This window comes from Lactuca serriola, chromosome 6 (genome assembly GCF_051521515.1).
Source record: "Lactuca serriola cultivar US96UC23 chromosome 6, Lser_US96UC23_V15, whole genome shotgun sequence".
Taxonomy (NCBI): Eukaryota; Viridiplantae; Streptophyta; class Magnoliopsida; order Asterales; family Asteraceae; genus Lactuca; species Lactuca serriola.
This window is the reverse complement of record NC_136413.1, coordinates 128,661,350-128,686,842: the sequence shown is the minus strand read 5'-3', so window position 1 is coordinate 128,686,842 and position 25,493 is coordinate 128,661,350. Positions and strand designations below refer to the sequence as shown.

At 33.9% G+C, this 25,493-nt stretch overlaps 2 protein-coding genes across 4 annotated transcripts; one reads left to right on the top strand and one right to left on the bottom strand.

The window, feature by feature from the left end:
• Positions 1–3,881: 3,881 nt before the first annotated feature.
• Positions 3,882–12,606, top strand: LOC145056806 (rop guanine nucleotide exchange factor 14-like). Its single transcript, XM_079004529.1, has 8 exons — positions 3,882–4,117; positions 4,807–4,928; positions 9,857–10,246; positions 10,349–10,503; positions 10,599–10,673; positions 10,865–11,134; positions 11,788–12,135; positions 12,255–12,606. Exons 2-8 carry the CDS (start codon positions 4,844–4,846, stop codon positions 12,525–12,527), a joined length of 1,596 nt encoding a protein of 531 aa, XP_078860655.1. The 5' UTR covers positions 3,882–4,117; positions 4,807–4,843; the 3' UTR covers positions 12,528–12,606.
• Positions 12,607–12,642: 36 nt separating this feature from the next.
• Positions 12,643–15,375, bottom strand: LOC145056807 (initiation factor 4F subunit (DUF1350)). Of its 3 annotated transcripts, none has more exons than XM_079004532.1 (10): positions 15,142–15,375; positions 14,365–14,784; positions 14,052–14,255; positions 13,884–13,941; positions 13,732–13,794; positions 13,575–13,650; positions 13,350–13,462; positions 13,196–13,285; positions 12,964–13,095; positions 12,643–12,862 (listed from the first exon to the last, which is right to left on the bottom strand). In XM_079004532.1, exons 2-10 carry the CDS (start codon positions 14,724–14,726, stop codon positions 12,728–12,730), a joined length of 1,233 nt encoding a protein of 410 aa, XP_078860658.1. In that variant the 5' UTR covers positions 14,727–14,784; positions 15,142–15,375; the 3' UTR covers positions 12,643–12,727. The 3 variants fall into 3 exon arrangements, with proteins under 3 accessions (XP_078860658.1, XP_078860657.1, XP_078860656.1); XM_079004531.1 differs by having other exon boundaries at positions 14,365–14,731; XM_079004530.1 differs by having other exon boundaries at positions 14,365–14,742; positions 15,142–15,374.
• Between the last annotated feature and the right edge of the window lie 10,118 nt (positions 15,376–25,493).

The window sequence follows — 25,493 nt, the reverse complement described above, 5'->3', positions numbered from 1 at the left end:
TTAAAATGTGTCGATAAGTAATAAATTATTAGCCATTTAAGTTTGGGGCTAGTTTGTTGTTTGGGCCTATCTAGGAAATTTTAAGCCTCTAATTATATTCGATCTAATAATTCTAATTGGACTTGTCTGTGATTTGGGTTACATAACACAGTGCCCTCATTTTTTTTATAGTAAAGACGTAAAGTAGTAAACTCATTTTATAGTGTTGGGCTTATGCTTGGACATATCATAGGCTTAAAGCCCATTGAAAATAGGATCATTGTGTAATTGATGTTTCGTATTATTTTAGTTCTTTCAAAATATCTAATCATTGTTGTAGAATGAATCAAAGTAACAGTTAAAGTAAATAAATTACATACTCTTTTAAATATCTAAAAACTAATCATTTAGTAATCTTCATTAATATTCAACATGGATAGTCAAAATAGTAATGTTAGAATTCAGGAGCTTAGTGAGTAAACCAGGAGTTTAACTTTTGAATGAATTTGATAATAGTAATAATCTAATTCCTAAGACAAATTCTAAACCATTTTATATTTAGAAAATATATAGACATAAGAAGCTTTAATATGATCAATTTAAAACCAACCAAAATGCAATGTACATGTTACTAGATTTTCCAACTCAAGTTTTCTATACTTATAAATTAGCCTCTTTCATTTTAAGGATTTAAAATGTCAAATATGCATCATCTAACATGAAGAAAAATAAAATAAAAGGTTAAGAGAATCAAAATTAATCTAAAATACTTAATTATTATATGTATATAACTTTTAAGGAAAAATAATAATAATAATAATAATAATAATAATAATAATAATAATAATAATAATAAAATAAAAATTAAGCACATTGGTAGCAAATATTAGACAGCCTCCTCACCCTCCGGCGCCCTTTATGACCTTTATTATGTCCATTAAAATAATATATGAGATAGGCGCCACTCGCCCCTCCTCTATCTTACATAATAATAAAATAATGTTATTAATATTTATTATTTCTTTCATCATCATATACTATTACTCTATTAGTATTATTAAACAATATATAGGCTTTATTTTGTGTTGATGGGCTTTTTAATCACTCCATTAAACAGTAGGTGTCTATCAGTTTTGTTTTGTTTTTAATTTCATTATTCCATGTAAAACCCACTTAGACTTTATAAAATATAATAAACGCATATATAATATAATAAAATACTTAATTCAGGTCTCTATGTTGCTTTCATGATTACGAAGAAAAAACATTCGATCTAACTTTTTGTTCTATTGTTTACGACACATATTGATTGAATTACATATGACATGTCAAAATAATTTACGTCTTATAATAAATTGACACTTGCATTAGTAGTTATTAACAACTAAGAAAAGATTCAATATAACATCTGCACTTATAAAACTTTTAGGTATAAACATTATATCATTTGGAAATAATCAAAATAAAAATTTTGAGACGTCATGTACAAATTGAGACATGATCTCTAACGTAATTTAGTGAAATTATTTGATTGTTAGGATGTTGAAAATTTATTTAATAACAATACAAAATAGCCAAATATTATGGATCCAATAAAAGATATTCATCCATTTCTCATGAAAATGATGGAGACATATGAATTCAGTGTAAGACATTATAAGATGTTATAAATAGGGTTAATGTCGGTGTTGTCCAGCGATGAAAAACTGGTTTTGATCTCATTTGGTTAATGATCGATTTTATGTATTCTAGATCAGTAAAATGTCAAAATCTATGTCACTAAAACCATGTTATGGGATACAAAGGGTCATCTTGTCACCTCGTTTATGTGGTATCATATATGTCATTTTATTCACAAAACATGTTTGTTTTTGTGGTATGACATATGTTGTTTTAGTAACAAAGATGTTTTTTTTCGAAAGAGAGTAACGAAGATGTTGACATTACGTCCATATAGTTTTTTTCTATTTGATTATAAATTTTCATAAAGTTTTAAATTATTATTCATAAAGTTTTAAATTATTATTGTTACTACTAAAACAAAAAACAAACAACCATCAACCACCCTTTTTGTTCAACTTCTCTCGTATGTTTATAGACAAGTTCGTCTTTATCATCAAAACATACCCGGACGTGGAATCATTTATTTGCATAAAAATCAAATCAAAATTCAAAACTCGCACAAAATCATGATCCAAACTCTCAAAACAATCAAACTTTGTCTCTCAAAAGAAGACACATCCCCTAAAAGAATCGAACTCCATCTCTCAAATTGAACTCCTCGAATCTCTCTCTGGAATCGAACTCCATCTCTCTCAAAAAAAAAAAAAAAAAAAAAAAAAAAAAAAAAAAAAAAAAAAAAAGGATACGGAGAATGAGGGGGATAAGTTTGTCTATTAACAATAAATAATTTTTGTATATTACATGTAATACGGGTAAAAGAATGTATGTAACTTTTCTAATTTAACATGTCATTTAGAAGATTAATGACTTAGTATACTTAAGGAAAATATTTATCACTATAGGATCAAAACCAATAAATATACGGCTCTAAATAGATTGAAATTTTACTGAATTTCCTCAAAAGACATTTAGAAGATTAATGACTTAGAGTACTTAAGGAAAATATTATCATTATAGGATCAAAACCAATAAATATACGGCTCTAAATAGATTGAAATTTCACTGAATTTCCTCAAAAGAACCACAGCTTTAAAACGTTTTTTTGAACTGAAACATGTTTCAACACACATGTCAATAGATGCAGTCCATTTTCTTTAAAGATATAGAAAAACTATATTTAAAGATGAAGCTATTTTCAACCATTTATTAAAATATCATTGATAATTATTTAAACAATACATAAATAAAGATAATCAAACTTAAAACTTGACATATTTCAGTTCATACTCAGGCCCGTCCCAGAGGGTGGGCGATGGGGCGACCGTTCAGGGTCCATCTTTTAAAGGGACCCAAATTTTTTATGGAAATTATTATATTTAAAAGATAATACAAATAATTTTCTTTTAATTATTAATTTATTATAAAAAACTTGATGACATTTGTGTTTTTTAAGGGCCCATTTTTTTCTCTCGCCCTGGACCCAAAATATGTTTGGAACAGCCGTATTCATTCTGTTTAACACAACAAATCCAACTTACTTTTAGACAATCAGGTTACACACATTGATCGGCCCTATTCATACTGTCTAACACAACAAATCTAACTTATTTTTAGACAATCAGTAATACAACACGATATATATCAGGTTACACACATTGATCGGTAGGTGTTGTAAACCATATTATCACATAAAAATTCTAGATTGAAATAAAACGTTTTGAATTTATATAATACAGATGCTATATAAATAAAACTTACTGAGTAAACCGGTCAAACAAGTTAAAAAGATAATACATGATCTAAATAACATTATCTTTACAGCTAAAATTACTTTATGTGTGTAAAAAAGTTATATGACCTAAGTAAGATAAATAAACAAGTGTGTTATTTCATAAGTTTATTACTTTATAATGCATAAGTACTAAACTTATTACACATTACAATCTATAGTCATTTTATATAGGAAATTTTGATTTAAAAAAAACAAATTACAATCTACATTGTCATTTTATATAAGGTTGACATTTTTATTAAATAAATAACAATTTGCATTGTCATTGACATTTTTTTCAAATGTTCAACTTTTACACCTTATAATAATAGTAGTATTTATTATTATTATTATTACTTTTGCCTTGTCCAATGAAGTAAATAAAGGAATGTATTGAAATTTGAAAAGGTCCGGGACCATCGATCCAGATTTATAAAGTGAATAAACCCACGAATCATTCCAATGGATCCAAACCCGAATTATCATTCAACGAAATCACTCCCTGTACCCCACGTACTGACACACAGTAACACTGTAAGAAAGAATTGAAATTCAATTCAATTCATCGTCTGCTGTTACCTACTAATTTTGACTTCCTTCCCCTCAATTTCTCCTCCTTTCACATACACATTCTCCATCAATGGCGATGCAGATTCGAGGTATCAACGCTGTTATGTCGTAATTTTAGCTAGGTAGTGTGTGAATGCGAAACTAGACGAGAAATCATTTCGGAAAATCATACAGGTATGTTTTTTCGTTGTTTTATTTTGAATTTTTGTTAGAGTTGGAGTCATTTCATCGGAAATCGGTAGATTTTTTTGGTAATTTGGGGAAATTTGATGTTCTTCTCGATCTGGTTACTGAATTCTTCAAGTATGTATGTAATTTTTTTCGATGAACACGTACAATTTGTATCTGTATCAGTATGTGTATCTATCGCTCTAACGCGTCAACATTTTTCATTACTTCTTCGAGTTTTTCATGATGAAACTTATTTCGATTGTATTTCTCTTGATTCGCATCATCATGTTCTTCACTACTTCTAGTTTTATTGCTAGCTTTTTCATCATGATTTCAGTTACGAAATGGAAAATGATGATGATTATCATCAATGAGAGCGTAAACCGTTGTTCATGCATTAAATGATTAAATAACAAAATTATAGTCAAGTATGACTTTAAAAGAGTTTACTACAATTTATTGACATTAATTACATATATTTTCAACTATTTCAGAGATGTATCATTGATTTTCACTTTAGAACATTTTTCCTACATCATATGGAAATCATGTTAAGATACCTAAAACTGCAACAAAGAAGAAATCGAATTAACGAATCTGATGAAACAGATACTGCAGTTGATATCAGAATTACAGACGAATATAATATCCAAAAAGTCATGATGTTTCTGTTCATTCTGTTCATTCTGCAGAGTATCGTCTTCTAAGCTCAACCACATTAAATTAACGATGGTTTTACTGAAGAGGAGGTTGAATTGCTGTACATGGAAAAGGGGAATCAGCAATAGCATCGATTTTGATCAACCACCGGAAAGTAAGCTCGTTACCTTCTCTTTTAAATTTTTAATGTTGTTTAAGTTTACACGAAAATCTACATTAACTTTAAATATCATTCCAAAAAATTTCAAATCTAATTAATTTATTATATAATCTGATTAAACATATAACTATAAAACATTAAAAAAAAAAAAAAAAAAAAAAAAACATATATTTTTTATCTAGTTTGGTTGAAAATGTTTGATTTGGGAATGGTCAACCCGTACGTTTTACCCGTATTTAAGTTTGTGTACCCTTTTTTTTTTGTGGGCCTTTCAAAATTAAAATGCCAAATTCAAAATAACGAACGTAAAAATTATTAAAATTGATATTTTATTCAAAAAATGATTAAATGGAGTATGACTAGGAGCTCTCTTGCTGACTGCTGAGAGGACAAAATTAAAAAAGTTGCCCCAGATAAAGAAAGTTAGCTATCGGGAGAAAAAGCAAAAAATATAAAGAAACATAAAAGTGATAGTGAAATGTCAGATCTACCCATGACAAAATCCACGAAAAATGGCAGGTTTCGTGTCTATGAATTTAAATTTAATGGCCTTTAATTGCGTTACGGTATATTGTGTGACTTGGTAGTACCAATTACCAAACGCACAAACCCATGCATTAAATCATGGTAGGGACATTTTTTTTATTATTATTCGATATTATTATATCTCGTGTCATAAATAGCTTTTAATATTATAGAAATCTACTATAATAAATGAAGGTTTTTTTGCCACATGTCCTCTTATCCTTCATTTGGACACATGTCATTTTCTAACATTTTTAAATTTTCTATTTTCCACTTGTCATTTTATTGTATTTTTTATTTTATTAAATTAAAATTCCACATTTAATATGTAAGATAATATATATGTAAGGTATTTATTAGAAATGGTTTATATATGTAATGTATCTAATACATTAAAGTCTCTTTAATTTTAATAATTCAAAAGATTCATCATTTTTCTTATAAATTCAAACTTTTCAAATTGTTAAAATTTTATATTTAATTTTTTTTAAATAAACCCATGTAATACATGGGTCTCACACCTAGTTTTTATAATATATCATAAGGAATAGCTCAAGGATAAACTTTATGTTAACCTAAATGCCATATTTAAATCACATTTGTCTTGTCTATCACAAAGAGAGTAGGGGTGAGCAGAAACCGAACTGAAACTCAAAAAAACTGAAATAACTGCAAAAACCGAAGCCAAATAACCAAAACCAAAACCAAAACCGATGGTGCGGTTTTTAATTTTGAAAAACCGAAAATTCGGTTTTATGTTTAATAACCGCACTAAATTAACTGAAATAACTGCAAACCACATAATTTAATATATTATTGAAATATTTATAATAATTATATTTAATTGATAAAAATAAATTAGTATGCCGAAGTTAGACAATGTTTAAATTTATCAATTTTATCATCTTACGAGTTTTATTGTTTAATTTTTGGCGCGTAAATGGTTGTTAGTAACTGTTAGACATATTGTTAATTGTTTGAATGAAATGAATTCAATATAACATAATAAAATGCTAACTTGAAAGAATAAAAATGGACCAAAATTGTGATTTATTTGCAATGAAAATCTAGAAATAAATGAAAGTCGACTAAATTTTTTGTTTTGAACATGAAAAACCGCACTCTTTTAACCGAAAAACCGCACCACCTCATTCTGTGGTTAAAAACAAAAACCGCACCGAAATAACCGAAAACCGCAGAAATAACCGCAAAACCGAACCGAATTAAAACCGCAATTTTTAGTTTTTGGATTTAAAAAACCGCAAATTGCGGTTGCGGTTGCGGTTTTATACAAAAAGCGCACCATACTCACCCCTATGACTCTGTACGACCTTTTAACATCTTTTTATTTATTTGCAACTTTTTTGTTGAGAATGTTAAAATAGCTAAAACCCTTTATTTTCCTATTACTGATTGAATATTTTTTTTTTCTTTCCAAAGTTTTTTTTACCATAAGGTTAACAAAGTTTATTTTACCATAAGGTTAATATTTAATGTTTGATTTAACAAGTTGTACATCTTATATTTTATACTTGTACCTTGTTGTAACTTGTAAATATTTTAATATTCTTCTTTTAGTCAACATATCATAATCGATGTCGACACGAGACCTTAAACTCATGTAAGTATCATATAAAAATCATACACAATATATAATCTACACATATGTAACCACTCTAGATCCAACAACTTAATATAGAAAATATTTTCCAACATTTAATATGTTCATATTCAGCAAATTCTGATAACATTATGCACATGACTACAAGTATTTTATACAACCAATCTTAGATGTTTTTAGCTTAATGTAGACATATCACGTATATTTGTTTCTTTTTTACTTATGGATGCAATATACAAGACTTAATCGGTAAGTTATATATTAATAGTAGGTGTGAGACCCGTGTATTATACTGGTTGATTAAAATAAAAGTTAAATATCAAAGTGTAAATACTAAAACATCAACGGTGTGTTTTAACTTAAGATTGATGATACAATCATCATGTCTTACTATAAAATATAATTTTTAATATTAAAAAAAAAAAACTATACTCATACATAATAATACCGATGTTTTATTTAAAATATTTATAATGAAATAATTTAGTTTGCTAATAACTTCTATTATTTTATTATTCTCAAAAAGATGTTTAAACAAATTTTATTTGGAAAATAAGAAAACAAATAACAAGAAATATAAGAACAATATCAAAAAAAAAAGTATGTTACTAGCATAATTTTAAATCCGTATAACATATATAGATATGCTGGAAAGTTTTTGAAAAATTGAAATATATATGAATTTAAATGTCAAATAGTAGCATAATTTTAGGCTAATAATATTGAATAAAAAAATAAACGGAAAATTGATTTAAATGGTCCTAAATGTAGGAATTGAAATTTGGAAAGAACGTGTATTTTTAAATCCTCATAAATACATAATTAGGTGGCATTTTTACATAAAATTGATAAATACAAGAAAATGACATGTGGATTTTATTAAATTCAAAAATACCATAAAATGTCAAGTGTCATAATTAATGACAAATTGACGTGTAGCAAAAAAAAACCTTCATTTAGGTGTGAGACACATGTATTACATGGTTTTATTTAAAAAAAATGTTAAATATAAAATTTTAACAATTTGAGAAGTTTCAATTTATAAGAAAAATGAGAAAAATTTTAAATTATTAAAATTAATGAGACTTTAATACATTGAATACATTACATATATAAACTCTTTCTAATAAATACGTTACATATATATTACCTTACATATTAAATGTGGAATTTTAATTTAATAAAATGAAAAATACAATAAAATGACAAGTGGATAATAGAAAATTCAAAAATTCTAGAAAATGTCATGTGTCAAGTGAAAGAGAAGAGGACATGTGGCAAAAAGATTTTGATTTATTAAAGACAATATTAGGAAGGATTTTTGTGCTTAATGCAGAAAATAACAATTTAATAAAGAAAATCATTGAATTGGGATTTTCGTCATTACGTCTTTAAATATTATTTTGATTAGTTTATAACCCGTGGGAACCACGGTTATAAAATTAATCAGACTTTTATAGTAAAAACTCAAAATTATTAATAAGTTAATTTAAATAAATTATTAATTTAAGAGATATTTTTTATTAGTTATGTGAAATTATAATCATTGATTCAAATAAATATATAAAATTAATTTTTAATATATATTAAATATTTTTTATTTGTGAGTTAATGAAAACAATAATTTAAAATTTAAAATAGAATCACATTAATGAGGAGGTCTAATAAATTTAAACTGGAAAATAATAGATTGACAAGTGGCAACACATTAATTAAAATGTCTAATATGGTGACACATGGCAAAAGATCTACTCTTTTATTAGTATATTATATATATATATATATATATATATATATATATATATATATATATATATATAATTTGCAAAAACGTAAAAATAAGGAAAACCTATGAGATTGTTTCACTCAACCTTATATTTTGGATAAGAATCCATTCAAACTTTGAACTACATGATGATAATCGATGATACATGAAAAATTGTTTCATATTAACAAAACATGTTTTTTTTGACATTTTTATTATGAAAACTTGAATTTAAAAGTGATTAAAGACGTAATAAAAAAAAAAAAAAAACACCCTAGGTGTGAGCCCCGTGTATTACACGGGTTGATTTAAAAAAAATATTAAACATTAAAGTGTAAACAAAAAATATTTTTTAATGTAAAACTTTAAAATAAGAAAGAAAGAAACGTATTTATTGCAATTTAATATCATATATATGATATTTAATACTTATATATATAAGTATATGATTTTAATTTTAAAAATTGAAACAAATCATAATATTTATTTCAAAAATAGCACAAAATAACAAGTGTCAAAACTCATGAGAGATTGACATGTGGCAAATAAAAACATTCATTTATTAATAAGGATATACACGTCTTTAAATGTCCTGTTATTTTGATATTTCTGAACATCACTTATCCACACAATATTATAGCCAAGCAACACTTAATGGAAAAAAAAGAGAGAAAAAAACTTAATGAAAAAAAAAAATTAATAACTGTTTCTTTTTATTTAATGGACTTGTCATGTACAATGCTTAACCTGTAAGCTATATATGAATTTTCTTTTCGAACTCCATGCATAAAGGACTTAATAGAAATATATGTGAAACGAGGTTTCTCATTATTATTCCATTATAAGTCCTAACTTTTTACATTTCTCCCTCATTTAAATTTTTCCCTCCATCTCACCAAGTGTGTCATGATTTCTCACAGTTTTCAAAAATCATTTATCGAGACAACAATTTATTTATAAATCCCTTAGGTTATGTTAGACAGACTAGTTGACATCTGTTGAAAATGTCAGGAATTATGACATACAATGGGCTCGAGAATTGCATTTTAAATGCCAACTCATACGAGGATGAACGCATTACAAATAAACTACACAGATCCCCAACCGAGTCACCAGAAGAAGATATATCAAGTTGTTGTTCAAGCAATAATCCTTCCGGATCATTCTTTTCTCAATGGAGTATCATGAAAAGGGAACAAAACGAATTGGATGATTGGGACTACTCAGAGAGCCCACAACAATATATTCACAAAATGAGTCCTTCATATACACTTCAATACTCAGATATGGAAGTCATGAAAGAAAAATTTGGAAAGCTTTTGTTGGGTGAAGATGCTACAGGAGGAAGGAATGGTGTTTCTCCTGCTTTGGCATTGTCCAATGCCATAACACATCTAGCTGGTGTGTTATACATCCGGTTTTATGCAAGAAATAGCATTGTTCTTTTATTTATTTGTTTATTAATTATGATAGATTTATAGTATCTTACTTTGTTATTTTTAGGAACTGTTTTTGGAGAGCTATGGAAACTTGAGCCATTGGCTGAGGAGAAAAAGAACAAGTGGAGAAGAGAGATGGATTGGTTGCTTTCTCCAACTAATTATATGGTTGAGTTGATTCCAGCTAAGCAATGTAGTGCAGATGGAAGAACATTAGAGGCATCTTTTTTTCATTCCTTTATGTTTAATTTCATTGATATTTTCTATTTATAATTTATAAAAATTGGATTTTTTTTTTTTTTTTTATTTCACAGATAATGACGCCAAAAGCTCGTGGAGATGTTCATCTGAATCTCCCAGCCCTACGGAAGTTAGACTCCATGCTTATTGTAGGTGATCTCTTATGCATGAAATAGCAATGTACTTTCATTGATTTGTTTATAATTAATACGACAACATGAAAGTATAATGCTATAATTGGAATTTTTTAACTATGATGTTATAATTGGATAGATTTTTATAAGGTAGAATGTCTTAATAAGAAAGCCAATGTTTGTCTAAAGTAATTGTGTGTTTATAGGAAACATTGGATTCAATGACTGAGACGGAATTTTGGTATGAAGAAGGTGGTAGTCGAGCTGAAGGAAGAGATAGGAATGTAAAGCAAAGCAAAAGATGGTGGCTTCCTATGCCACAAGTGCCTATTGGTGGCCTTTCTAATGATGAAAGGAAGAAATTGCTAAATAAGGGTAAATTGGTCAATCAAATTTTCAAGGCTGCTAAATCAATTAATGAAACTGTCCTGCTCGAAATGCCGATTCCTTCCATCATCGGAGAGGCACTTCCTAAGGTAATCCATCCTTCCTTCTTTCTCCTTCCACAATATGTTATTTTAATATATTGCCACTATTAATACATCATTTATCTAATATCATCTCTTGTTTGCATGACATGACAGAACAAGTTGTACTGTGTTTGGTGTGCATTGGACTAGGTCTAATGTTGATGGGATAAAAGTAACAATTTTTTTACTACTCGAAAAGATGGGACACAGACTCTCCCTCGATTTCTCGGTTGTGCAAAAAGACGTAAATGTCATTTTCATCTTCATGGTCGAAAATAGCCCTAGAAAGCTTGACCAATGTCTGGTTCGGTCCCAACCTGTCTAGTCATCTCCCGTGTCATGGGAGATGACATGACGGGTTGGGACTGGACTCAACCATGACATGCTTTCTATGGCTATTTGCGATAATGAAGATGAAAAGGGCATTTACGTCTTTTTGCACAAGCGAGAAATCGAGGGAGAGTTTGTGTTCCATCTTTTCGAGTGGTACAAAAAAATTGTTATTTTTGTCCCATCAACATCAGTCCTAGTCCTAGTCCAATGCACACCAAATACAAATACAGTACAACTTGTCCTGTGTGGTGGTATTTTCAAGTATGCATTGGGATGTATAATGTATTATGTATATGCTAATGAATTTATTTTTTGTCTTGTTACAGTCTGGAAAGGCAAGCCTTGGTGAGGATCTTTATAGGGTCCTAAACAGAGTCTCCTCATCATCTTCCGAAATGATCAACTCACTGAATTTAAAATCAGAAAACAGCGCTCTTGATGCCATTAACAGATTGGAAGCAGCAATACATGCATGGAAAGAGAAAGTTGGGGAACATGACAGTGGTAAATCTCCCGCAAGAACATCATCATGGTCATTTAAGGATCCCGTTTCAGAACTTGATAAGATAGAGTTGTTAATAAACCAAGCCGAAAATCTTTCACGTGAAATAAAGATCAGATTTCCCAACCTTCCACAGAAGTTTCTCGATGTCATGAAAATCCAATACGGAAAGGTTAGTAATCTTCTCAATGTTTGTTCCAATAACATCAGTCCAATGCATGTCAAACGCAGTATAAGTCTTACATACAATAAAAGACGAAAAAGTTAGATGCTAATGTAGGCTTATTTCAGGATGTTGCACATGCGATCTTAGAAGCTTATTCTCGTGTTCTTGGAAACTTGGCATTTAGTATTCTAACAAGAATAGGAGACGTCTCTCAAGAAGACATGTTAAGCAATCCCGATTCCTCAAATGAAACAAATAGGGGGGAAACTATTTCTATACGTAGTTCAAATATAAAGGCTTCAAGCCACACACTAATTGATAAAATGGATAACATAGAAGGGAAGATGAATTTGTTAAAAACAGAAGAGGATTCTCATGTTATATTTTTAAGCGAGTAATCTTAGAAACCTTTTGTTTTTGTAAATGATGTTATATGTTTAATGAACTACAAATCTATGGTTAATAGTTTTTACTTTATTTGTCATGCATTGGACTGATTGATGCTAATGGGACAAAAAAAATTATACTTTTTTATCCCACCCAAAAAGGTATAATATTTCTTTAGTAATATATACAATTTAATATAGTGAATTTCAAATTATTCATCGATGCGTGAGAACCAATCTGAGATGGTTGTAGCAAGAACTTTGGTCTCGTTTAGTGAAAGAGTCTTGAGCACTTGTGCAATTGCGTCTGCTGGAGTATATACATCACCTACTTGCAATTTTGGTTCCTACAATACTCACACAAAATCGCAAATAAAATAATTGTTAATGGGACCCAAAATTGAAAGAATCAGATATACTCAGGGACCAAAAGTGAAAATAAGCTAACCTGGATGCATGGTGTGATATGGTTACCACTTAATGAGATTTTATCCAGTGTTCCACCAATAGCTTCCACACGAGGCCTCAAAGTCTCCTCAAGAAGATCAGTCTCATCAATCGCATCAGAATTGAACTTTACCTGAAATACAAAAACCATGGATTATTATTATTATTATTATTATTATATATGTAAATAAGAGAAAAAAAGAATGTTTCAATTATGAGAGGGAAAAAATTACGAGGAGTGTTTTCCGGATATTATAAGAGTTTTTGCAACACTCGCGATTCTCATTAGGTGTTGGCTTGAATTCTGAGATTCCTTGAGCAACCTGAAAAAAATAGAATTAAAACACATCTAGCTTCAGGATTAAACTCAATTAGCAAGATTAATACCTGATTAAAAACCGATGGCAATTGATCAACAAATTTGTTTAATGAAACCCTAGCTTCCGGATCATAATCAGGAGCCATTGATTCCGCTGTATCAAGGAACACTCTCCACGCATCTCCAAAAAAAAATAAAACATAACAAAATTAGAAACAAAGATTTATAATTAGTTATAAGTTATAACCAAATATGATTTACTAAAATAGTATAAACAAATATAAAAAATTTACCTGCAGCGCCCTTAGCCATGGAAGATACAGGGGATGCTTCCACAACAGGCATTAATTGGCTTACTAGAGGACCCAACTGTGAAAACAAAAACAAAAAAAAAATTGTCATGATTCTCAAATGTGCCACATCAGCGCCACGTGGCATCCATGAAATTACCTGCTCGAAGTAAGGTACTGCCTCTGTTGCTGGTCTGTTGTTGTATGATATTATGGCATTAGCCTTCAATAAAAAAAATGGAAAACAGATTAGTTTTTTAAATAAAGGGCACACTTATGAGGAAGAGAGATGGCATGAAAATTGAAACCAACCTTTGGTATCCTCTCTGAGAAATAGCTTCCAGAGAGTACTTGGAGTAGGGCTCCATTGCTTCATATTATCATAATAATAAATTAATAATCATAAAAAAATAAAAATAAAATTTTTTTTGGCCAAAATAAAACAGTAAAAAGGTAGTAGAATAAAATAAATACACGCACCTATGACCAACAGAATAAAGAGGAAGATCAACAAGTTGAGCTGATGACACGTCATCATTAGGCAATCCAGATGTTAAAATCGAATCCAAACACAAATGAAACTTGTCATAAACTTCTGTAGCAGCTTTTGAGTGATCAAAAGTCACATTATATGGCACAGATATAATAAGATAACCTTCATTTGCCAATAGCCCTAAAAGATAGCTGCATATAAACATCATATTTTTTTACATAAACCAATTCTTTTTCGGTGTATAAAATTGACCCATAATTAAAAATTAAAGAAGATTAATGAAAAATTTTAACAACTCACCTATAGGTAACTTCAGGAACTGCTCCAATAAAAGCACCACCAAGAAATTTAATGATTGCTTTAGGCTTCTTTCCTTTTGGTGGAGGAATAACTAAACAAGAATCAAGCCTCCTATATATCTTATCATCATCTTTATCCTTTTTCACCCTGTAAACACCTCTCCCAGAATACCCATTTGAAATCATCCTTAATGAGCGACTTGAAGCATTTAAATTACGTATTTTGTTCCATGAAAATCCAAACCAATGAGGCTCTTTATGCTGCAACTTAGAACTCAAATACTTGGGAGTAAATGAAGATGCAGCCAATTCCATTGAGCCACAAGTACTTGTCCCCATAGATGCTATTGTAGTTGTCGCCATTATTACTGTGGTTCAACTTCAAGATACATTTTGTCATCAAATTATTACTGTGGTTCAACTTCTAGATACATTCGTGAATATCAAATCAAACAGACTGCTTCCATTTTCAACAATCAAATGTACGGAATTACTTTAAAGAAAAACGATCGAAAATTGGTGTAAAAAATACTAAAAGTCCTAGGGTTAACATATAAATCTAAACCAAGGCACCGAAACTAACGACATACATAACATCCATCAAAATTCAAATTGCTCGTACGTTTCACTAGTTAGATCGCATAATTTTCCCTAATCTGATGAAAAACTAAACACCGATGGTAATATTAGAGTGGAAATAAACCGTAGACCATGATTTATGTATCTGTAAATGTAATTACAGTTAAATAAAGTAGAAAGTGGTATACATAATACATACCGATGTGAAGTTAACGAACTAGAAATGGCCAACAAATCGAGTAGGATGCAATTGGCGATTTGTTTCAGAAATTAAGAGAAAGGAGAAGGTTGTTATGACATGAAGCTGTTGATTTGGATTTTGGAAGGGGTTATAAGTGTGTGTGGAAGTATGAGAGTAGCGAGTGAGAATAGGTGAAGGAGAAACGGAGGCGGGGAATAAGCGTTGGATATGATTATTACGGCGTGTGTAATTCAGCGCGGGAGGTTAACAGACGACGGGCATAACTACAAGCCGCAAAATGTTTTTAACAAATAAAGGAATAATTTACTCTTTTTTTAAGATATTGTTAATATAGTTTTAATATTTTGGCCTAATTAATGAAAAAAATTATTTTATTATTTATTTTGGAACCGGTAAATATTATAAAGAAATAAAACAAACCAATTCCTAGCAAGTAGCTGACATACAAGATGAAGGAGAAAAGAAACAACAAAAATCATCAGCTACAAGCATCTCAGTTTAATGGATGTACACACCAATCAACCCGATTAAGTATATAACTAGGGATCATGTGTTTAATCCAAACGTATGTCATCGATTGAATGTTATCTACAACCTTTGTTGGAGGAATACCTATATTTTTAATCAGTTTGTCATTCCTAGCCTTCCAAATCCGTTATATGGTGTCATAGCATATATTTATCAAAACCTTACTTTTTTTGGATAGTCCCCCTAGTTTGTTACATAGTTGATGATGTGCCTCTAAGCTACATTGTATATTTGATAAATTGCACCATCTCCAAATCCATTCTCATACAACATTCACGAAGCACCTAATTAATATATGATTTGGGCTTTCATCACTTACCTTGTTGTATCCGCATAAACTCGAAATCATGGTCATTCCACTTTTCCTTAATTCTGTTGTAGGAAATCGGCCCAAATTTGGCCACCATACAAAGCACAAGACTTTTATGAGAACTTCATGGATCCAATCGATTTTGGCTCCGAATGGCGAGATATAAGGCCACCCAATTATGTGACACAAAGGTGTTGTTTGTTTTGGAAGTGGTTAAATGTTTTTTTTATCTTTTTCCAAGTTTGCGGAAGAAGACGTGTACTTGCGAAACGTCTACCCGCCATAAGAGAAAAGTGCTCAAAAGGTACTTTTGTAGGAAAAACAAACGAGGCCAAAGAGTCCACATGATACATACCATTCCATAACATGTTGCAGCTCCATTCATATGGTCTACTTACTGGCTGCAATGACCCCACTAAGGATGATAGTTCCAACAATTCTCTTTTTTGATCAATCGACGTGGGATGCGATGCCTAATCCCAAATTGGTCCGCTAATTTTTATGTTATCCTCTACCTTGTATCTTTTTTTCTTTTCCAAACAGTCGAGATTTAAGGATCGTATTTTGAGAGATCCATACGCAAGTCAGTCATCCATTCAGAAAAGAATGTAATTTCCCAAATTCCATAATATATTTTTTCATTTTTTTAAATAGAATAAACACTCATTTTATTAAAGTTACATTCAAGTCAAACCAATTATTCGTAATCCATAATTAAAAATTAGTGTTATAAGGAAGACGATATGGAATCTAGAATCATAAAACTGTTGATGCATGTATACAGTCCCTCCTTTGTAATATGATAAGTACTTGAAAAAACATTTAATCTATAATTGTAAGCATACAGCTTAATGAGTTTTCCAAAATATCACATACAATACAACATAAGTAAACAGTTATGAGTTATCAGCAACTCTATGGATTATCGGTAATCTTATTGGACTAACAGCACACCCAGTGGACTAACAGCACGTCCAATGGGCTAATAGCACACCTTATGGGTTATCAGCAACCCTTTAGACTTTCAACAATCCCAATTAGCTAACAATACGCCTTGGGGTTTATCAGTAACCCTGGGGACTATCAGCATTCCCAATGGGGTAATAGCACGTCCTAGAGTTATCAACAACTTTGTAACATATATAACAACAAACAACATATAAGTCCCAGTTGGTCAGCATGTATATACTACCACACATGCAACATATAGCGTGGAGACTCTGTCACACCCCGAAACCCAGGGCAGAAACATTCTGGGGCGGAGGTGACTTCATGTTAAGTATCACAACCAATGTACATAGTAAGCGAAGTAAACAAACATTACATTACATATTAAAATTTACATTTGTTTGTAAGTAAAAAGTTACAAGTGTATATGTTCAAAAGTAAAGACGTGTCTTCTACGTACTCCGTCTTCGCCAAAAGGATTGCTGGGTACCTGTCTAATGCTGACCTGAGAATACAAGCAGTTTGAAAATCAGCATAAAGCTGGTAGCGGTTTTGTTTTCTGGAAAAATGAACAAGTTTCCTTTCGGTTTCTGAAAAAGTTACGAATCCAAGAAAATCTCATATTTTCTTATATGTAAAGTTTGGTTATCTGTTTTGTTACACAAATCTGGTTATGAACAACTATTATCCCAGGAAAAATCCCATATTTTCCTAAAAGTTGGTTACCGAACTGAAATGTAATGTAAAAGATGTATTCTGAAAACTTGGTTATCCATGTGAAGTGTATTAGTTTTATCATGTATATAAAACTAATAAGTATAAAGTAAACTAGTCACTAACCCATTATTACTAACAAGTAAATCTCTGTTATCCAAATTGCGAGTTCCATAATCATACGATAGACTAGATATGGCAATAAGTAGTCCACATCACTTTATGACTTTCGTCACCCTTGAACCTTTCAGTTCGGCTGTAGCTAGCAGCCAGGTGTGGGGTAGTCAGCCCCGTATAAATCTATACACTCAAGTCACGCTCCCTATCTAAGAGATTCTGGTTACGGGGGCGGTCCTCCACTCGCGCATCTCTGTGGAGTGTTTCCGAGGACGTGTCTCTAATTTATAGGAATAACAAATTTACTAGTAATAATACATAAAATCTGTTAAAAACAACGAATCCTCCACTCGCGTATCTCTGTGGAGTGTTACCGAGGACAAATCAAACGTACCAATATGATGCTTTTAACAATAATGATATGGAACTATTAATTTGTGAAATATAAAACATAACAGTTTATAAAGAGTTTCACAAATAGTTTGAAAACTGACTGTATAGGTTTAACGTTTGGTTAATACTGTTTTCCAATGTTAAAAGCATGTGAATTTCAAACATTTTAAATGTAATAAATAGTTTAAATACAAGATATTCTTGTACTTTTACTTGTATTCTCCCCCTGAAAATATTGAAAAACACTAAAAAAGGGTAGGGGTATGAACTCACCAGTCGGGAAACGAGTCGATTTGGATGCTAAGTGTCAGTTTGGTGCTTGATAACGCGCGAGGTTCCTATGTAATATGGAATGATACACAAATGTATCTAATTAGACTTCAAACCACTAGTTAGATAAGAGTAAACACTTCTAAACGCGAAAACACTTCAATTCAAGTGTTTGGAGTGACTCGGGTAGCATCTATGGACGAGTATGGCTTGGATATGGAGTTTACTCTTCAAGAGTAAACTCCTTTAGGAGTTTACGGTCCAAATGACCCACTCCCCATGAGTTTACGGCCGTAAACTCATGGTGGGGGTGTTCTTGGTTGCTAAATAGCCTTATAACTCATGAGGGGTGATGCTAGGCTTGGTTTCAATGCATTTGAATGAGATTTGAATATCCTAACGGCCATTTGAGGAGTTTACGGCAGTAAACTATGAGTTTACGGCCGTAAACTCTTATGTGCCATGTCTTAAGGTGTTTTGGTGGTCCTAGGTAAATTACAATGCACATAGGAAGGTTCTAGGGTTGATTTCATGGCTTAGGAAGTGATTGGGACTTGAATTGACCTTGGAAAAGTAGTTTACGGTCTATGAAGATGTTCTTGGGAGTTTACTACCTTAAACACATGAGTTTACAACCGTAAACTCATGTTTTTCCATGATTCATGGGTTTTAGTGGTTGTAGGTTAAGTATACAAAGTTCTAGGTCCAATTCCAAGCTATACAAGGTGTTAAAGGCACTTTAACACCCATTGGAGGAGTTTTATGGTCTAAGGAGGTGTGTTTATGGTCCAAGAATGCTCTTGGGCCGTAAACTCAATTTTGTCCCATTTGTGTATGTTTTGGTGCATTTCTTGAAGGATTATAAGGTTCTTTGCACTCATGGAAGTTCATGGAGGCTTTTGGAGGTGTTTAAGGGCAGTTTAACACCTTAAAAAGGTATTTATGGTCCATAAATGAGGGTTTACGGTCCAAGCATGCTCTTGGTCCGTAAACTCATGTTTACCCCCTAAATGTTAAGATTTTGGTGCTCTAAGTCCATTCCTGCAAGTCCAAAGGTCTTAACTAAGCACTAGAAGTGGTTTGGAGGGGTTTTGGGGCTTCAAAACCCTCTTTAGAGGAGTTCACGGTTTTGAGAGGGTCCCCAAACCGTAAACACATGTTCATGGGTTTTTTCGGGTGATTCAAACATGAATTTGCATGCCAATCAAGTTAAACAACAAGTTAGGATGGAGTGCTTACCAAATTGAGGCTTGAAATGGGGTTTTTGGATCAATTTCGAGTTCTAGAGAGAGAGTAGTGAGAGAAAGTGATTTTAGAGAGAGAAAAAGCTTCAAAATGATGTCACTCAATCCCTTATATAGGGGTTGAGTTTATGGTCCGGTGGAATTCTACCCGATACTGACGTTAGACGAGGCTTTTGGTCGCACCCGATTAAGTTGCCGTAACCCGATATGGTTGAAACTAAAAATTTTCCAATTATTATATTGGGGTGTTATCATTAGTTTCTAATGTGTTTGGACACCCATTAAGTCATAATAAATGACCCAAATTTAATGACTTAATTTAATAACGAAACGGAAACAACTTGAAAACGACGAATTTATTAACGGAACGGGTTACAATAACAAAATTAACTTCAGGTTGTCACATTATACCCCCGTTAGAGGGAATTTCGTCCCGGAATTCAAGATTAAGATACAAATCATGGATTTGGAAATAGATGCGGATACTTCTGTTTTATCGAGTCTTCATGCTCCCAAGTGAATTTCGGTCCCTGAAGCGTAACATTTCATTTCCTGTTGCATTTCTTTGGTTTGGAAGTTCCAGAATGTTGTCTGTGGATTTCTAGCCCCCTATATTATATGCCAAAAGATTGATTCAGCTTGGCATTCCAGCGAACCTTCGCTATCGGGATGCGGCTTTGTTTCGAACGTTTGATCTCTCGATCCATGATTTCGATCGGTTCCTCCACAAAGTTTAGGTTTTCGTTGATCTCGATTTCATCCAAAGGGATCACGAGGGTTTCATCAGATAAGCACTTCTTAAGGTTCGAGACGTGAAAGACGGGATGGATGTTACTAAGCTCTTGGGGTAGTTGAAGTTTATAGGCTACAGGACCTATCCTGGCGAGGATCTCGAAAGGTCCAATGTACCTTGGGTTAAGTTTCCCACGCTTTCCAAAGCGTACCATGTCTTTCCAGGACGAGACCTTCAACAGGACACGGTCTCCAACCTGGAACTCCAGAGGTTTCCGTCGTATATCGGCGTAACTCTTCTGTCTATCTCGTGAAGCTTTCAATCGTTCCCGGATTTGGATGATCTTTTCGGTAGTTTCACGAAAGATTTCAGGACCAGTGAGAGCACTGTCGGGGAATCGACTCTTGGCTAGTTGCGTGTCTCCTACCTCGGCCCAACATAGAGGGGATCTGCACTTGCGACCGTAGAGGGCCTCGAACGGAGCGGCCTTGATACTGGTGTGGTAACTATTGTTATACGAGAACTCTATCAAAGGTAGATGTGTGTCCCACGTCTTTCCGAAATCAATGACACATGCCCTCAGCATGTCTTCCAGGGTTTGGATAGCTCTCTCACTCTGTCCATCGGTATGAGGATGATAAGTCGTGCTCATGTCTAGATTAGTTCCAAGAGCTTTCTGAAGGGACTGCCAAAACCTTGAGGTAAACCTGCTATCTCGGTCAGAGATAATGGACGCAGGTACACCGTGCATTCGGACTACTTCTTGGATGTAGTTTCGCGTGAGTCTTTCCATCTTGAACGATTCTTTAATCGGGATGAAGTGAGAGGATTTTGTCAAACGATCGACAATTACCCAAATGGTATCGTACCCACTCGGAGATTTGGGTAACTTGGTGATGAAATCCATGGTAATCATCTCCCATTTCCACTCGGGTATTTCGGGCTGTTGGAGCAGACCCGAGGGTTTCTGGTATTCAACTTTTACCTTGGCTCAAGTCAAACACTTGCCCACAAAAGTAGCGATCTTGGCTTTCATGTCTAGCCACCAATATTGTCTCTTGAGATCCAGGTACATCTTATCCGAACCCGGGTGAACAGAGTATCTGGTCTTGTGTGCTTCCTCCATGACAACCTCCCTGAATCCTCAGAACTTTGGAATCCAAATTCGGTCCATGAAACAGTAGACTCCGTCACCTCTGATCTCAAGTTTCTTATTCATTCCCCTCAAGGCTTCGCTTGACACGTTATCTGGTTTGAGGGCTTCTAACTGGGCATCTCGGATTTGCATGGATAAATGGGAATGGATAGTCATCGTCAGTGTCCTTACTTTACGGCTCGAGCTTTCCTTTCGGTTAAGGGCATCTACTACCACATTGGCCTTGCCATGATGGTAGCGAATCTCACACTCATAGTCACTGAGTAACTCTACCCATCGTCATTGCCTCATGTTTAAGTCTTTCTGATTGAAGATGTGTTGCAGGCTCTTATGGTCAGTAAAGATCGCGCACTTGGTTCCGTAGAGATAATGTCTCCAAATTTTCAGTGCAAAGACTACGGCTCCTAATTCCAAGTCATGAGTGGTATAGTTGACCTCGTGTGCCTTTAGTTGTCTCGAGGCATATGCAATCACCTTTCCCCTTTGCATAAGCACACAGCCTAAGCCCTGGTTAGACGCATCACAATCAACAACGAAGTCCTCCGTTCCTTCGGGCAGGGACAGGACCGGTGCGCTGCACAAGGCTCGCTTTAACGTTTGGAATGCGTTTTCTTGCTTTTCACTCCAACAAAAGGGTACACCTTTCTGTGTTAGAGTGGTTAGAGGTTTGGCGATTCTATAAAAATTCTGGATGAATCTCCAATAATAGCCGGCGAGACCCAAGAATTGACGGATTTCTGTGGGTGTCTTCGGTGGCGACCAATTCTCTATCGCTTTGATCTTGGATGGATACACGTGAATACCCTCTTCGCTAACCACGTGACCAAGGAAAGTTACCTTCCGAATCCATAATTCACACTTGGAGAATTTCGCGTACAGCTTTTCGGATCTAAGGGTTTCCAACACTGACCTCAAGTGTTGTTTGTGATCTTCTTCACTTCTGGAGTAGACAAGTATGTCATCAATGAACACGATAACGGACTTGTCTAAGAAGGGACGACACACCCGGTTCATCAGGTCCATGAACACAGCCGGTGCATTGGTTAGATCGATGGGCATCACTACGAACTTGTAGTGTCCATACCGAGTCCTGAAAGTTGTTTTGGAAACATCACTCTCATGAACTCGTAGCTGATGGTACCCTGACCTAAGGTCTATCTTCGAGAAGTAGCTGGCTCCCTGAAGTTGGTCGAAGAGGTCATCGATTCAAGGAAGAGGATATCAGTTCTTGACAGTCAACTTGTTCAACTCACGGTAGTTGATACACATCCAGAAGGATCCATCTTTCTTCTTCACAAACAATACCGGAGCTCCCCAGGGTGAGGAACTCGGTCTTATGAACCCTTTGTTGAGTAGTTCGTTGAGTTGGCTAGATAACTCCTACATTTCTGCTGGAGCTAAGCGATACGAAGATTTGGCTATGGGGGTAGCTCCAGGAATTAAGTCAATACGAAACTCAACTTGACGTTTAGGAGGAATTCCCGGGAGCTCTTCGGGAAAGACATCAGGAAAGTTGCAGACTTCGGGGATGCTCGCGAGATCTTTAACTTCCTGTTTCTCATTAATGACATGGGCTAGGAATGCTTGGCACTCCTTCCACAGAAGCTTTTGAGCTTTGATGCAGGAAATTATACGAAAGATTGGAGCTAAGCTTATCTCCATAGATCATGAGAGTCTGACCAGGGGGAGGTTGAGACAGATGGCTTTTTCGTAACAAAGGATATCAGCATGATTGGGACTCAACCAATCCATGCCAATAATAACATCAAAACTCTTTATGGAGACTGGCATAAGATCAATGGGAAAAGAATGGTCGTTTAGGGTAAGGGTACAACCTATGAAGATATCGCTAGCATTTTCTTTCTCACCGTTAGCCATTTCTACGGTAAACATTTCGGTTAATGGTTGAGGATTATGTTTAAGGTTATGCTTGAACGAATGACTAACAAAGCTTCTTTCGGCACCCGAATCGAAAAGAATACTAGCATAAGAGTTGTCGAGAAGGAACGTACCCGCAACAACGGTGGGATCGGCGACTGCCTCTTCTCGTCCCATGGCTAGGACTCTCCCGGTGTTATCAGCTGTCGCCTTCTTGGGGCAGTTTCTCTTGAAATGCTCGACTTCTCCACAATTGTAGCAGGCCTGACCAACACCTGCTCCGGAAGATTGATTGGCTGATTGGGCTGGTGTTTTACAGAATCGAATCGTATGCCCCTTTTTACCACAGTTGGTGCATGAAAGTTCACGGCAGGGGTCGGGGTTATGGTGGTATTTACACTTTTCACATTGGGGAAAGTTACCAGCATACCTACTAGTAGGTGTTTGAGCTGTGACTCCCACGGCAGAAGCAGCAGCAGCAGGGATAGTAGCAACATGAACTGCTACAGTCTGTTGTTTCTTTGAGGATCCTTGAGAAGGCTGACTTTTCTTTTTCTTCCAAAACTTTCTTTTCTCACCACTCCTCTTAGTCGGTTCAGGAGTAGTGGTTGCTTCCTCGTGGTCGTCATTGTGGTCAATCAGAGTCTGGGCTAAGCTTTTGGCACTGTCATATGTATCCGGTCTCGCAGATAAGACATTTCCTTTGGTCGGTTGGGTCAGCCCCCAGATGAATCTCTCGATCTTTTTACTCTCCGGCGTGACCAATCCCGGACAGAGTAGCGCTAGGTCATCGAATCTGGAAGTGTAGGCGGCGATATCGGAACCTTTCATCTTCAGGTTCCAGAGCTCATATTCCAGCTTCTGTATTTCGCCCCGAGGGAAGTACTCAGCTAGAAGAAGTTCCTTCATGGCCTCCCAACCCATAACATTAGCTACAAGTAGAGTTAAGGATTTGACTCGGCCGTCCCACCAAGTCAAAGCTTTATCGGTGAAGGTACAAGCAGCGAACTTCACCCTATCATACTCCGAACAAGCACAGATTTCAAAGATAGATTCGATTTTCTCAAACCATCGGGTGAAAGAAATGACACCTCCAGTGCCATCGAAGGACGTGGGTTTCGCGTTCATGAAATCTTTATAGGAACACTCCTTTCGGTGTTCCTGGCTACCTTCCTGGTTTTGGGGCTGGGGACCACCTCCTGAACCACCGGGGTTCATTTGAGACATGGCGGCTACCACTGCGGCAGTAACAGCTGCCTGGAACATCACATGGTCAAATTGAGGAGGAGGTGGCGGCGAGGGAGGATTGTTGTTCTTTGAGTTGGGTCTCTTTCTTGGAGGCATCTTGTGTTGGATTAGTGTCTAAGTCAATAACTATTTTGGTATGTACTTGACCCGATGGTGCATGGTCCTTTTGGGTTGCCTTCACCAAAGCAACTTGATAAGATGAATTATGGAGAGAAAGGATTAAATATGATTTATTAATATATTATGAGAATAATATATTAAAGGAGAAATCATATTTTTTAATTAATATTATTCAATAATTAATTGGTAATTAGTTTGTGACTAAAAGAGATTAATTAAACTAAAGGGACTAGAATTGTAATTATAAGATAATTGCAATTTGGGCCATGGATTGCCTTGTATTAAGGAGTGGACGAATTCTATGGGGAAACCCATGGGGAAATCGTCCAAGGCCTTAATTAAAGGAGTCTGTGGGTTGCTTAGGGCTTAAGCATCCAAATTAGGGTTTCCTTGTTAGATAACCCTAATAGCCTTACTATATATAAGACCCTTATGACCCAAAAACGTGGCTAAGACTTGTTCTAGGGTTTCACACATTTTTGGTCAGCCTCTAACCTCTCTCATCTTCATCCTCTTGCTTATGGTGTTTGTGAACCATTAGAGGAGTGACATTTGTGACTCTAAGCTTTCTAAAGTCATTACAAGGGGATTTGGGATTGTTATTACTACATACAATCAAGGTAACATCTTAAACCTATTCTTATGTTAATATGATTACTTGTATGCTAGAATTAGGGTTTATAGTCTTGG